The 16,186-nt window shown below is 39.3% G+C and overlaps 1 protein-coding gene across 1 annotated transcript in view; it reads right to left on the bottom strand.

Annotated features, from left to right (window-relative positions):
- Positions 1-1,151: 1,151 nt before the first annotated feature.
- Positions 1,152-16,186, bottom strand: part of ptch2 (patched 2) — a 30,576-nt gene continuing 15,541 nt past the window's right edge. The window contains exons 6-24 of the mRNA XM_002937083.5: positions 13,849-14,044; positions 13,630-13,751; positions 13,272-13,419; positions 12,141-12,272; positions 11,757-11,912; positions 11,518-11,610; positions 11,286-11,411; positions 10,601-10,719; positions 10,057-10,462; positions 9,650-9,962; positions 8,695-8,837; positions 8,032-8,212; positions 7,476-7,756; positions 7,074-7,211; positions 6,822-6,964; positions 5,123-5,222; positions 4,611-4,877; positions 3,866-4,381; positions 1,152-3,149 (exon numbers count right to left, since the gene is read on the bottom strand). Coding sequence (XP_002937129.2) covers positions 3,866-4,381; positions 4,611-4,877; positions 5,123-5,222; positions 6,822-6,964; positions 7,074-7,211; positions 7,476-7,756; positions 8,032-8,212; positions 8,695-8,837; positions 9,650-9,962; positions 10,057-10,462; positions 10,601-10,719; positions 11,286-11,411; positions 11,518-11,610; positions 11,757-11,912; positions 12,141-12,272; positions 13,272-13,419; positions 13,630-13,751; positions 13,849-14,044 — 3,580 coding nt within the window. The 3' untranslated portion in view covers positions 1,152-3,149. The remainder of the gene's footprint in view (positions 3,150-3,865; positions 4,382-4,610; positions 4,878-5,122; positions 5,223-6,821; positions 6,965-7,073; positions 7,212-7,475; positions 7,757-8,031; positions 8,213-8,694; positions 8,838-9,649; positions 9,963-10,056; positions 10,463-10,600; positions 10,720-11,285; positions 11,412-11,517; positions 11,611-11,756; positions 11,913-12,140; positions 12,273-13,271; positions 13,420-13,629; positions 13,752-13,848; positions 14,045-16,186) is intronic.

Raw genomic sequence — 16,186 nt, 5'->3', positions numbered from 1 at the left:
GGGGAGAGACAGATGTGAATAATTAACAATCTCTGCGTGTATATAAAGATAACAATACTCTAAAGAAATCTACAATATTTACTCTGCAGGTACCTTAACACATTCACCTTCATTATTTATACACCTGTATCATTCACTGGGTGATGAATGGCACACCTCCAGCAATGGCCTAGGGCAGCAAAAACTATAAATTCAATCACCAGGTTTACAGGATGGAGGCCCTATAAATATATTTCTGTGGGAATGGTTGCTACCTTCTCCTATCTTCTTAGCTTATTTTACCATTAACACTGACATAAAGCAATTTTACCAAGCAGTCCTCCAATTACCTGACAGGTGACAACCTGATCTGTAGCTCCATGGACAGGTATGGAACCTGTTATTCAGCTCAGGGCCTGGCTGGATAAGGGGTCTTTTTGTCATTTGGATCTTAAAACATTGTCTACTAAAACATCAATTAAACATTTACTAAAACCTATAGGATTGTTTTGCCTCCAATTGGGGTTAAGTGTATCTCAGTTGCGATCAAGTACAACTTACTGTTTTACTATTACAGAGAAATAGGAAACCAATTAAAAAAAAATGTATGTATGGTAAATTTTTACACCTAGGACTAATTAGCAGATTTATCCTAATTTCAAAAATGGAGAATTCACAACGGTAAAATGTTTGGTGTATTTATATGAGAATTAGTCCTTGGCTGACTGGTTACTCTGGAAGTTCTGTCAGAGTAGGCATGTCTTAATAGTGCCCTTTCACCTGATAGTAAGCAGATATTCCCAGCAACCCATGGCAGGCTTCAGCTTAATGTGTGTAGAGCTGCAGGTCAGCAGCAGTCACCAAGACTCAAGGAAACCAGGGAGTTTATTATGTCCAACACCGGATCACAGTTTGGTGAACTTGTTTCAAATCCCAGTGTTCTCCTTATGACTCCACATTCAGTATTTCTGGTTCATGTGTAAATACCTCTTTCTCTACCATTATTACAATGAATGTTACTCCAGCCATTTGTACATCTGACTGCCCCTTTGCTATCAGTCCAGCAAAGGGGTAGAGCAGTCAAGCTACATACAAGCAAACTAAGGCACAGCAACAAACACATCAGTCATAATGAGCATCATGTAAAAAAAAAGACACAGGGCATCAGTTGATTATCTTTATATATAATATATATTTTTATATATATATTTATATATTTATATTTTACTCTTTAAAAATAAAACTTCAGTTGAATGGCTAACTCCTGTACAAACTACAAAAATAAAACTTTGCTCTTTTCATATAAATAATTTATAGCACAGTGACACATTGTACCAAGCTTCAGTCCACAAAACAGACACAGACACATAGACAGATCCACTCAGTGGCAGAGGAGCTGGCAGGGAGATGCTGAGCAAACAAAAAAAGGCACAGCAATGTTTCTGCAGGCTCCTGGCAGCAGCTGAGGGGTTAATTAATATATATTTAACATGTTAAAGAAGCTGCCATTTCCAAATAATATACAACACACTAATAATAATAATTATATAATATTAATAAAATACAAATCAGCAAATAATGTGTGTCCCTGCATAGGGACAATAATACAAATGTCCTACTTGGACACAGGATACCAAGGGTTAACATTTCACAGCTAATAGGAGGGGATGAATGGGGAACATTAAACTCTTCAGTGCTTGGAAGAAATTCTGGCAGTGACAGCACTGGAAGGGTTAACTAGCTCTAGTGTAAATCAATAAATGGTTTACAGTAGGTATAGGCAACCACCAGAGCACAGGGTGCTGGAAATGTATCTGCCTGAGGATGCTGGGATTTGGAATCCTGGAGTTCTCCAGAAATTGTCTATACCTGAATGATAGTGCTACAAGACTTAAAAGTAAATAGGTTTTTATCCAGGATTAGCTATTTCTGTGCGAGTTGTGATTTCCATATAAGAGGAAAGCAAGTTGTGGCACTTTGCTGGATTTGACCTTTGGATTTATACCTTGAAGTATAAATGAAGTATAAATCAACCAAAGGCAAATCCAGGTCACATTTACATTCAAATATTGTTAAAGAATACAGTTCTCTCTCTCTCTCTCTCAAAAAAGAGAGAGAGAGAGAGCGAGAACCAGAAAGATGTGATGTATGATTTGCATAGATGCAGTAGAATGCAGTGTACCAAAATGGTGGGACCATGGAAAGCATCCATATTAATTGCAGCATTCTGCTCTTATTTACCACCCCTCCCTCAGTGAACACGACGATGGTAGTTAACAGTTCCTTTGATGTGTACAATGGCAGTCTGTTTTAAATTTAAAATCCCTGTCCACATATATATTTCACTGTACTCCAATTTATTTAGGGGCTGGATGCTAGTTTCTCAAGTTGGTGATGCCATCTTGTCGCAGCATAAAGGCACAAAGCATTTTTCTAGATTGTTAACAAGATTAACAAGGTCTTTTATACCTAAAATATGGATTGCTCCAATATAAAACAGTATTTTGTACCATTCTATATTTTTATTTCATGGATTTCATGTCTTTGCACATGACGAAATGCTGCTGTAACCGCCTGAGCTATTTTCTTTTATATTGTTAAACTGCTTTATTTTACAACTCTTTTACAAAAGGACACCAGGTGCAGCTTTTCTTTACTACCAAAAATACTGCTTCTCTAAAGAAACAGCAAATGCAGCTTAAAATTTGCACCTTCTGTTAATTATTATAAAAAATATATATATATACATTTTAGAACGATACAAAATACCTTGATATGTATAAAAACTGACAGTATGGGGGTTTCATTACCTGCAGGGGCTAAACAGATAGCAGCAACACTGGTAAGTATGGTATGCTGGGTAACTAGACAACAGATGGGGCATGTGCTTACACAATACTGTGCAGCCCAGGGACCCTCCTTACAGTACAAGATCATCAGCTTATTAAATAGGATTTTTTTTGTTGTTTTTGTGTGAATTTTCATAACAAAATATATTCATACAGAAAGTCTCTAATACATAGATTTGCTTTGCATTATAAACATTATTACAATTAGTAATGATTATTTTTTTTTCTTCTTTTAGACAGGTCTTCTTTGAAGATGCTACACAAGGACACAGCTTGTAAGTTTAACTCTTTCTGTTCCACAGCTAGCTCTTGAGATTGACACTAAAAGAGAAAAGAACACAGAAAAAAACATTAGTAACATTGCTGGGCTGGTTTTATTTTCCACATAACTTTCATGGACTGATAATCCCTTTGCTACTGGGAAGTCTGCTCTTATAGCAGCAAAGGGATTAAATGGGTATTTACATTTGGATGGAAAGCCTGCCTCCCATACTAGCCTCTTTTCTCCCACCTTTGGAAATGAGGTGGTTAAGCAGATTTCACTAGAAATGGAAAATCATAGCTTAAACAAATAGAAGCAACCCCTACACAAGGGGGCCTTTTGTAACCTTCATAAACATTTGCTTGAGCACTCGAGCCTTTGTGAAACACAACATATTTAAACATCTACACGGTAGGTGCTGCTTTTAACTGTCTTCATGGGAACAGTCATCTTTAGAAAGGGTAATGTTAATATTCCCTGCTGGGTTTTACAATAGTTGCACAATAGGAGGGCAGAATCAGCTTCCTGTTCTGATGAACACGAAGTGATAAGCGTACAAGGGACATTGGCTTCTTCCAGAAGATTGTTTCCCCTCAGACACAGATCAGTTCTAAGTATCAAAGATTTTGTGGATTTACTGATAGGTTGCAGAACACTCTTTTAGTGGAATGCAAGTCCCTTCATGACTGTGTGTGTATATTTTTTAAAATACATGGCACTAAAGTGCATATACACAGATACAATAAAGGATTTTTAAAAAGTATGGACTACTGACCTAGTGTCGAACAGATGACTTATCCTGTCTTCTATCCTGTTCTAGATCTTCCAATTCGAAGACTTCTGGGTGCTTGACCCTCTTTTTTGCCCACTCTGGCCTTACAGCCATGCAGTCTATATCACTGTCCTCAAAACCTTCGTGATTGTAGCCACGTACAGTTCCAGGCAGGCTTGGGTGTACAGCAACGGTTACAGAAGCTGTAGCTGTCACTGTAGTAATAGAACCATTGGGTGCTGACATCTTTGCACAGTATGCTGGAGGTGCAGTCCTGTGGCCCTGGGGCCTTGTACTGTGCTGAGCCCGAGAATTCTGGGGCTGATTAGTCCTTGTAGGCCCAGATGATGTGGCCAACTGATGCTGTCTCATCCTAGAGCCTCTGGGCTCCTGAGTGTCCTTCTGCTCTTGGCAGGTTCTATGTGATATGTCTTTACCAGGAAGTGCCTCACTGTTATTGATATCCTTGGAGTCTTTTTTCCCCGGTACATCCTGGTTTCCCTTGCAAGGCTTTACCAACTGTAATCAAGAGAAAAAAATCATAATCAGTATTGCTCCATATGATTCTAAGCACGATTGCTATACATAAATGGACAAATACAGCAAATTAAATGCTCTGTGTTCTGACAACTATGCTGATTAGTGGTGATATTTAAAGTATGTTGTTGCTGAAATTCTTAATTCTGTGGATGTGTTTAAACAAGGTTCCTCTAGTCCTATCCTGTAACAAAACATATGTTACCATTACCATTATTTTGGGATAAGTGGGATCCTTGCTGGCTTCCAGGATGATGTGTGGTGGTTTTGGGGGTATGATGTAAGCGCTACGTTCATATAGCTGGGGGTCATCTTCCTCCAATCCTGATGTGGTTGTGGTCTCGGAGTAGTACTCTGAAGAATCTTCAGGATCGCTGAATCCTTTATGGTTCATATAGAAGGCATGGTGGTTTAGAGGTGGGGGAAGAGGTTCAGGCGTGGGAGTAGGCAGTCGGCTACTATTATCAGCTGGAGTGACCTATAGGAAAGATCAGGAGGATATTAATACGTAATTTTATGTGGCAATATAAACTACTATTGCCAAAAAATAAAGAATACTATAGGCATAGGAAAGTCTAAAAGCTGCAATAGAGCCATGACATAAGGCAGTCTATGAAGTGAAATGTACATCCATGTCTAACCATATATACATATAAATGGAAAAAAAATAATGCTGTATATATAATGTATTAGTCTTTTTTTCGATTAAGTTACTAAACTTACTTCAGCAGGTGGTCCAATTAACGAAAGCAACACAGGAAGGAGGACAAGTCCATTGAGCAGGCCCAAAATTGTCAGAATTGTCAGGACAGCAAAGAAGTACCTGGATAGAACAGAAAATCTGTGTTAGTTTGGAAACTGGGAAGGTGAGTATTTTGGTATACATATACATATATACTGGATTATATATTAGTGTCTTAATCTAAGACACTAATCAATTTAAGATATAACATAATGTGCTTGCAAAGCAATGCAATGCCATTTTTACAAGCTTTGAACAGATCTGGAACCAAACCCCAAATGTAATAAACTGGTTTCTTTTAGAAATTAACCAATTAGTTCATAGGGGACATTACTAGGTTAAAATGGTGAGCACTTGGTGATCACAAATATGGGACACTGAGGTGAATAGCAGTGAAAGGGTTAAGTAGGGTTAAAGGAGCACTCCCCTTGTGTTATGTTTCCTGATTAGAATGGCTTCAGGTTGGAGTTTAGGAGTCCGCTCCCTTGGGGACTTTCTGTCTGTCAGTGCTAGTGCCCCTGCTTCCTGCACTTTCCCTTCCCTCCCCCCTTCCCATCCATTAGAACCTGCATTCTAACCCAAAGGAGGGGGAAGGGAGTGACTTTGGAGGCTGAGAGAAAGCAGTGGATAAAGGATGAAGGGAGAGAGCGTCCTTGGCAAAGTTTAAACACTAAAGAATTGACATGAGCAAAACTGGGTCACTTGCTCCAATGCCAAGAAAGTAGTCTGGCCAGAAACTTTCTAAAAGCTTAACTATTTGAGCAGAAATATGGGTTAATGCTGCCATTTCCCTGGGATGTGGCCAAGATTCTGTATGCTGGCAGCACTTTTAGATCAACGTGCCCAACCTAAGATTGAGGCTTCTGCTCCACTTATGGAAGGGTTAACTGGTCCCAGTGCCAAGCTGTGAATCAGTATCATGCTTAGAAGTGGGATTTGATGTTTATGCTGGGTCCTGTAATCTCTCCCATTGAGTGTTTAGTTTAGGAGGGGGCACATGCTAAGGCCTAGGGGGTGGGGGACTGGTGTCAGATCTCTGAACTAGTTCAGCTGTTTATACCAAATTCTGCACAGAAAGTCTGTTTACATGAGGGATAGTTCTGCTATTTCCTGATCAGCCAGGGCTTGCCTAGCTCCCTCCTCCCTCCTCCTCTAAACAAGACCTCCCAGGTTGAAAGGAATGGGTTTGGATAAGATTCAGCAACTGTGTCTTTTAAACAGCACATAGGCTATCATCCCTCGCCAACACAGCATCAACCCAGGAATCACTCATAGCACTAACTACGTCAAACCAAACTGGATTTTTTACTTTTTAAATATTTGGTTTAACTGTTTCACTGCCCAGAGAACACTACTGACATCAAACCATACTGTGAGTCTCATGGGAAGCTTTTACATGGGATTTAAGAAAAGCTCTGACTTACGCATTCAGGGCACAAACTGACACAAGAACCTTTGTAAGTTAAACTCCTTGGTTTTACAGTTACCAACATTCTATCAACTGTGGAAGTAGCTGGCAAATATGTAATTGTAAAACAGCATCATTCACCTCAAAACCACCAGTTATTATATTTCCTTGTTCTAAGCATTGACACATTGTTCACCTATATTGCCTCATAATAATCTAATGATGTATGCTACATTGCATGAAATAAAGCCATTATAGGTACATGTCCTTACCTCAGAATAAAATCAAATTCAGATCCTGCAAGCATAAGTACTCCTAAAAGAGTGGAAATGGCCCCATCCAGGACTGGAGCAAACATATGCTCAAGAGCCAGTACTGAACGCTGGTTTCTGTCTCCAATAGCAGTGAGAAAGCCCTAGGAAGGGAAATAATTCACGGTGGTCACTTTTTGGAAGCAATGTCTGTTTATGGTGACATTACAAGACAACTTCTGAACCAGACTGCATAAAGCTAGTAAGACGTACCAGGGCCACATGCACAGTGAATTCCACTCCAATCCCAACTGAAGCAATGAGAATCACCACTGGAATGGCACTCAGTTTAATACCGATCAATCCCATGATCCCAAAAAGCTCGACTGTCATCATGGCCAAAATGAAAACCTAACAGAACAACAGGCAGGTTAACTCTCATGAGGTGACAAAATTACACAGACACAGCATGAAGATGCAATCTGACATATAAAATGTCAAAAATAGCCTTTAAAACTGCAGCTAGCTTAAAATATCATTGCTAATAAGGGATGTGAGTTGTTGCTCCATGTCACCCATTGTATTATTATTATAATTAATAATAACATGTATTTATAAAGAGCTGTCAGTATGGACATTATTTAGTAAGAACACTGAGACATCTTTAGTACTTACAATGATGCCTGCAGTCCAGGGATTCAAAAGGAGAATGGCACACACAAGAAAAGTGCATGCCAACACAATGCTGATAGCCAGAAGGAACCAGTGTCGGAGCCCAATGTATTGCTCCCAGAAGAGGAAGGGATAACCGCTGGGGTAGCTCTGAACACCCTGCTTGACAAACTCCTCACAAACAGAACGCACACTCTCAATGGCCTCAATAAAATCTGATGTTTGCCGAAGGCCATTCAGGTAAAATGGGAACTGAGCAAATTCAATGGGCTCAGCAGCTGGGACTGTGGGAAGAGAAGAAAAAGAAGAGAATTGTTAGCAGAGATTCAGGGAGAGGATTGTTACATCAGAAGAAAAGCCCTTGGTTTATCATATTAAAAGATCATGGTTAGAGGTAACATATTTTAATCTCTGTAGCTACTAGTATGTGGGTATTATTAAGCTATTACATACATGTTATTAATTAATATAGGGCACAAAGCTAAAAAAATGAGCTGCATAGAAGCTTACTGCTTGTTTTGGATTGGATTGGCATGAGGCTTATACATGAAAAACTTACTTCTCAGGTTTTCCCCAGTGGTGTCATATCGGTCATGTATCCACTCCGGAGGCTGTGGGTAGAAGTTGGCCTGTGAAGCTGCATAGCCAAGGGGGTCATTGCTGACCCAAACAGTTAAGTAGATGTAGAAAGCATCCTGTGGTATCAGCCCTTTCTCATCCACCAAGCGTCGGCTTGTCAACTATTTGGATAGAAAAAGTGCCTTGTTAATAAGGGAACTTAGAGCTAGCAAATAACTAATGCCTGAATAGGATTAGTAACAGGCATACTGAAGTAGAAATATTTTCATAATGTAAAAGAAAAAGGCAACGCATATTCTATCACAACATACAAACTAGGAAAGATCCCAAACCGGTAAGTAGATTTGATTAGTAAATGTCATTACGTCGTTAGCATTTGTATAGACTAATTGCAGACTGCTAAAGAACTGAGAAATTGTCTACCTATTATATTACAAAGTCCCCCAAATTTTTACTGTCATTAGGTATTAATATAAGTGATGATTAAGCATCTTGTAACAGTGAAACACTTTAGACATCTTCCCGTTGTTATTAAACAACAAATGATGGCTGCATAATGCATATTGTATGTGTTATCTAAACAATTTCAGCAAGCTATTGTTCTATTAATAATGCACATAAACATACACAGAACGTTGCCTACCTGATTGAAGTTGAAGGGTTCCTTCTTATTTCCAGTCTGAATAAGAAGCTTGAAGGCCAGAACACTATCTTCAGTGCCATTTCTGTAACTGTCCTCTGTTATATGTCCCAACTCCCAATCCTTGTCAAAGGCAGTCTGAAGGCCTAACCAAAGACGAAAATTTAATAAGCAAAAGTGAGGTACATCTCCTTCAACATTTGTTGTTTCCACCCATTCCTAGTGCTCTTTTATATTTTTTAATTATGTTGCTAGAGAAGCAGTTTTTTGTATCCTTATAAGTTTTGTATGAACTAAATTGAGTACTACATCCACATTAGGATATCTTTTTGCAGCTTGACTGACATAACATGTGACTACCATGTCACACATAATCATTTTTTCAAGCTTGAGAAAGGGCCCGAAGGGCCCCAAAACGTTGCTTTTTTGTATGTACTTGGGTATATAAGCACATTTTTGCATGGTTTATTATTTCAGTGTGCTACTGGATTTTTTTGCTATTGTATATTGATCCCCATACAAGATGGGGCACTTCCAGTATTTGCACCTGACACCCTTATGAATGTACTAACAGAGGGGTGAGCTCCTCAATTATCCGTTACAAATAATCAATGCTGCAACATTGCAGACAATTACTGAAAACTCCTCATGTATCGGAAAGATCTGGTATGATATTTCAGAGATTTGGGAACTGGCTAATATGCCACAAACCCTGACTTTTGTCATAAACCCTGTAAGATATTTTGCAATTCACAGTGTTTCAAGCCAAGTTGCTTTATTAAATATGTGGTTGTATGCAATGCTTTACCTAAGAATCAGTCTCTGTGGGGGCTCCCAAAGTTGTTAAGCGGAGGTGTGTATATCAAAATATAACATAATTCTTTGTAACTTACAAAAGATTTACTTTTCCAAGCTGTTTTATACATAACCACTAAATGTATTTTTTAATTGTGCTTACCTCTGAGCCAGTCCTGAAAGTAATGGAGCCACATTTTGGGCAGGTCTCTTCCTTCTTCACGCACTACATACTTGACAGAGCCAAAAGCTTCATGAAGATCATAAAGAGATTCCTGGGCTTTGGGGTAATCAAATCCATCCTTGGTTACAATAAACATGTTATAGAAGGAGAAATACTTGAACTGGGCAGAGATGAAGTTGTATTCCTTGGTCTCACGTGGGACAATGTCTGTAAGGTACAATCCATCATGGACCATGGTGGTCCCGTACAGCCCAAGACCCAGAAGAGCCATAAATAGTGCCACAACAATTCCCTGTGAGAATAAAATAAAAGTGGTTTAGTATTGTGAAATATTGGATATATGCTCTGCAGTAGCTCAAGAGTGATTATGGATTCACATCAGATACCTTGGTTTCTGCTTTTAGCAGCACAGGGGCATATTTCTCCCGGGCAAAATCAGAGAGGCTCCATTTTAGAAATGGCAGGGGAACACACTCCCTCTTTTCTTTGCTTTCATCTAGTTGGGCCAACAAATCTCGGGTTGAGCTAGACGGGCTGAAAACTTGGGACCCAAGAGGGTCCATAGTAGGCACAATGACTGAGGGTGATGTGGAAATCTGCGAAGTAGGTGGTAAAATGGTAACAATATGATGTCCAGATGGGTCACACTGAGTAAAAGCTTGCACTGTGGTGGTGATCTGAGTGCTGGTGGTGATGGTTGGGTTTCCATATGAGGAGGGATGGTAAGTATGATTGTCATTTGCATCAGAAAACTCCTGAGGTTGAATCTGAATCACTCTGGAAGAGCAAGGGCTGCAAAGTAAAAAACAATATATAATTAGATATACAAGCTAACAAACTGTGAGTAGTTTAACATGTATCCAAAGTCAAATAGTATTAAGCAAATTATTTTCTATTTAGCATAACAGGAAATGTGTTCATTCTATTCACCTGTAAAAACAACACAGGATGTCCAACCTCTGGTCCTCCCTCCTGTGAAGGTCCAGGCTCAGGATGGCAGGAAATATTAATAGGACCATTGCAAAGTTGAAGACAACTACCACTGCTGCCTGTAAAGGGAAAGGCCAATGGTAAGAACACCTGCGAGAACGACCATATTTATAATGTTCACAGAATGCAACTAGGTTTCTAAAAGCAAATGCTCTACATTGTACAGAATACTTTTAGAGAACATTATATTGGCACATGTTTTCTTGATATATATTTTATATTGTGGTATTGTATGGGTTCAATATAATGTGACCGAGTTGATTTAGAAGTGCCTTTCAAACATAGCTCCAGAACAAATAGACCCCTGAAGAGTGGATCTATTCTGCTTCCTCAACAAACCCATCCCCCTCGAGGTGACATCTGAAAAGATGTTTGGGCCTTTGTTCTTTCTTCACCTTTCACCTGAGTTTAGCCTCTTTCCATTAAAGGCCTGTATATGGGTTTTACCTTTCACCGCCCCCCAGGGTCACTGGCTAAGGAAGAGACAGAAGTCAAATCTGCCTCTAAAATATTTTCAAGTATTGTGTATTTTCTAACCTCCATAAAAAAATGCAGTATACATATAACAAGTAATGCACCTAGGCTAGGCCACCATAATCTGACAGAAAGAAAATCACTGGCTTACCTGCAAAGAGAATGCCCGTAAGGCAGGGATAGGCACAAGTGCTGCCATAAAGAACGCAATCATGTTGTTAATCGATGTTAGGGCCACGCTAGTACCTGTACGTCTCAAGCATTCACCTGTCCGCTCCTACCACAAATACATAAAAAAGTTAGATGTTTCTAAATTCTTTTAAAAATACCATGGCATGAATATGCACACTTTCTACACAAAACAACAAAGGGCTGCATCTCACCTTGAAGGGGGTACTTAGGCTGGTCTCAGTGAATGCATGTGCCAGGAGGAACATGTCATCAACTCCAATGCCCAAGGCCAAAAATGGAAGAACCTGTAAAAAGTAGAAAAGAGGCCATTTTAAGGAAGCTTTTACATCACAGCTTTACAGCATTACAGCTTTTTGCATCACAAATCACAGAACTGCAAACTATTAATTTTCACATAATATACTGGTATCGGAAGTAAGAATCTTAGTACCTGTGTAGTAGCAGCATTGAAGGAAATGCCCAGGAGAGAGCAGAGTCCAAGCCCAGAGGCTACAGAGAGAGCCACAAGGAGTACACCAGCTAAGCCCACCGCTCCTTGGGATTTGGAACAGTCCCAGCGCAGCATAGTGACACAGGCATAAGCCAGCTGCAGAGAAAAGATTGAAATGTTAAGGAATAAATATTTGTATAATGCTTTACACACAGACACACACACAAATGCATAGTTATGGACAAACATTGCATTGTATGGCACTGCACCACTTGTTTAATTATTTACCACTTTCATTAACTTTTGCTACTTGAATAGGCATAAAAATGGGTGATTGTAAGCCCATGAGCACATTAGGTCTGAAAACAGGGTTTTAAATCATACCATAAGGAGGTATCCTCCTGCAACGCGGATGGCACTGACATCAGAGAAGGATTTCATGATGTCGTTAAGTGTGGTGGTAGAAAAGGCATGGATGTCCTGGGATGAGTTCTGTGGGATGGACTGTTGTGCTTGCTGTGTAAAGAGAGAAAACAGAAAATGTAAACCATTGGACACAGCTACACAGTATTAGGGTAGACACACAAATGCGTGTAAGTGGTAATATCACGTGTTTAACATGTGTACTTGAACACACCTTGAACATGTGCAGGATACTGTGCACATTCAAGGTGATTTTACAGTGATTGTGAAGCAGAAAGGCAATATAAGTCTACTGTCGACTAAAATATAAGTAATATTGTAACAATATTACAAATAATAAATACCAGTGGGAAATTTGCCTCTGTAATGTCTTATTTTTAATGAATCCTCTGTCCATTATTAAAATTATATTTATTTCAGAATCTAGTATATTGTCAGGTATTGTCAGGTCAGCAATTTTATTCCTACCACTAGGGTAAAAAAACCAAGAGTTGGTCTTTATGAGAAAAAGTAATGGCTGATTTTTGGGGGTAGTGTGCTAGATTTAATGTTTTTCCTTCCCTCCTCCTTATTTTCCTCACAAAATCACCCCTTAATGACAGCAAAGAATGATGAATGCAGATGCAGTAGGTCGTAAGGGGCAAAGGTTGGCTAAGGTCACCAGTCTCTGGAGAAGGTCCATCTCTATATCAGGGTCAGTAAATGACCCAGCCCCCACCCTCTATGATTAAATTCCTTGCACACAAATACAGCCATGTGGCTGACCGCATCATGTCTCAAATTGCCCTGCCTGCTGTCCACTCTGTGGTGGTCACACTACTCTAGATCTTAAGCCTACAAGCTTCACTGTCAACAACATGCTAAAGCTGTCCCCAGCCCAGAAAATAAATCTAAAGTAAAATGGCAATATTCAGAATCAAGAAATCACATGGCACCATAACAGATTCAATATATTCTTTTTAAGGATAGATCGTGTACATAAATTACACACTATGATTTACAGTAAGTTTATTAAAGAGTACTGATAAGCAGTTCAGTGACATAAAACAGCTAAATTCTACCAGTGGGAATTTCACTTGTTGTTTTTTTTACCTCTACAAACTTTCTTTGCCAGGATTCCAAGATGGCTGCTGCTTTCTCCTCATTCCAATTAATGTCATGAATCTCATAGTCATCTTTGAAGTGTTCATAAAGCTGTCCTGGGCTCATCAAGAGGTACATTGTCTGCAGAGCTTCAGCACTGGGGAAAAAAACCATTTTATTAACAGAAGAATGTTGTGTTATCAAATCACAGGCAAGTTCTTTATGTTGTTTAGACTCAGATAACCATTTAGATTCCTGTGGCTCACAGATTAAACAGATACAAATTGTGTTGAGCAAGTGTTGTCTTTGATTACCTAAATCTAGAGTATACTATGAAAGTATACAAACACTATTTGCAACAATTTACCTTTTGAGTTCACCATCTGGCCCTTTCAGCATCCCTCCCAAGATCAGTTCTTTCTGCCAATACATAAATTTCTTGGAAAATCCATAGCAGCCACGACGAAGTGTGGAAACAATATCAGGGTTCTGCAGGGAATAAAACAGTGAGGTATGTAAGTCAGAAATAATGTCCATTAAAACTGATGATTACATTTGTTTTGCTCCAAATTGCTTATCATTTTACCTTCTTTGTCTTTTTGTTAGGAGAACTTTCTGGGCAATCACTGTCTGTAGGGTCCAGGCAAGGTCGTTCCATGTATGCCTGTCCTACTTCAGCCTTGTCCAGCATTTCCTTGAAGCCATCAAGACTGGTAAACTGACCAAGCTCTTCCATTAACTGGATGGGGTCTAGGTTGGTCCACTGAATGTCAGCTCTTCCTCTGTAAGACAAAAGGGGTTCATGTTACCTAAAGAGGTTGTATCTGGCATAAAGTTACCACCATATTTTAATATTTAAAAATATATTGCCACGGGCTAGAATTTACTATTGCACTAAATAATTATGTCTAGGATGAATTCTGTGCAATTAGAACAGAATTTAATATTTTGAAACCAATCACATTAATCCTCATAAGAAAAAAGATTGGTATATATGACAAATCACATATTTAAGATTTATTAATCCATGTGAAGTCATGTAACAATTTCTTTATAACCAAATGCTTGTCACAGTGAACTTAAGGAGACACAGTTAATGGCTTTGTGATTTTATTTTTTGACTGTCACAATTTCCCTCTTTACCTCCCAAGATCTATGTTGTTCCTGGGGGCTACATCCCCCCTTAACTAGTGAGGCGTGCCAGATGCTGCGAAAAAGAGCATGTATTATCCTGTTACACAGGGGAACAAAGCCGTCTGCTCCCATTTCTTCAGCGCGCAGCGCAAGTCAGGGCAATTAACAGCAACTCAGTAACATCTTGATAGACTAGGGAGCTGTGCAAGGAAGGCAGGGGATTGGGCTATGGCTGCAAGTTAGCGAAGGATCAAAGCTTCAAGCAGTGGGGTAGGTTCTTTAGCACTTGGGTTTATTTATTTATTTGTTTTCAAACCCTGATTTTTATTTACTTTTTCTTAATAGCGATAATTCCACTTCAAAGGACTTTTCTATATCTTTACATACAAGATAGATAAGATATTTTTGTTTTTGCCCAAGATAAAAAGGAGAAAAAAGGAAAGTATTTTGCTTCTGGGCACTAATGCATTAACATGGATTACAGAAAATGAGAAAGAACATGAAGTGGAAAACAGGACTTCCTCAACCATGGGAATGCCACATGAGAATACACCAATGAGGAATGAGAATGACTTTACATTAATTACAACTTCTAGAACACAGAACAAATGTGCAAAGTACAAATGAGAAATACAGATTACAGGCAATGCTTAGAATGTTGTTTAGCTTCATGTGAAATCAGAGTGCATTTGCTGGGGGCGTCACTGGGTGTGGTCTGCCCAAGCAACATAGAGAAGGGCCAAGGATCAAAACTGTCATCAGAAGTTCTGAGCAGACAGGGCAGCAGGCAATGGATACCTATCCTATGTTTATATACAAAGTAGAAAAATCTCATCCTATTGAGGTATTAATTTACCACTTCTTCTTTGACTTGTTTTCAACAATTAATAGTGAGAGATACCAAGATTCAGCAAAGTATCTGTTTTTATTTGTTTTTATTTATGTTATAAATATGTTATTTATGATGTTATGAATACATCAAAGCAACCAAATCAGAATGACCAACGATATCAGAAATGTAGGTTCTAGATTAATGAGATGCATCTATTCTTGCACCAAGTGTTATTCATCAACTCAAAGGAAATTCTTTACTTAAGAGGTCCAACCATTCCTATTTATGGGCCCCAAAAAACAGTTTATAGAGGTAGGGGTCCCTGCTTCCCTTTGAGTAGCTGGGAAACTCACATTTCTAGTCCTGCAAAGGATGTGATGACCCCATATAACAAGTTCTGTGTTTTCTCAAGCTCCCTGATAAAGGAAGGTGAAAGAGGGGGGAGCCATTGGGAGGAGAGAGAGGATGGGAGGAGGTAGAAAAGAAAGGAAAAAGAGGTGAGAGCTGGAGGGGGCTCTTTTTTACTGCATACCCATCATCCAAAACAGCCCCAAGCAGAGGACTTTTGAGGGGGGAAACAGAACCCTGCAAAAAATGGCGACACCACTCATTAACCCAAGAAGAAGGAAACTCAATTAGATTTTTACCTCAACAAAAAGATACAATTTCCACAATCCCCTCTCAACAAACTTTGAAGGGACAAACAGATAAAAGGGACACACACATGCAAAAACTGTTTAGCCAGTGAGGGGGGCTAGGCTTACATAGGGGCAGTGCAATAATTCATTAAATCTGGCTAGAAAGGAGGCTGATTCTTCCAGATTCCCACATACCAAGCGGCTGGCAGTTGCTTCCACAGTGAAGTCTCTTTATCTGCCTTTTCTTGCTTCACTGAGCCAACTCAAGGCTTTTGTTTTTTCCACACATTGCTGCCCCTTTGTTGTACAGCGTCTCCCTC

This window comes from Xenopus tropicalis, chromosome 4 (assembly GCF_000004195.4).
Source record: "Xenopus tropicalis strain Nigerian chromosome 4, UCB_Xtro_10.0, whole genome shotgun sequence".
NCBI lineage: Eukaryota > Metazoa > Chordata > Amphibia > Anura > Pipidae > Xenopus > Xenopus tropicalis.
The sequence above is the reverse complement of the archived record's forward strand: the minus strand, read 5'-3'. Positions and strand labels throughout refer to the sequence as shown.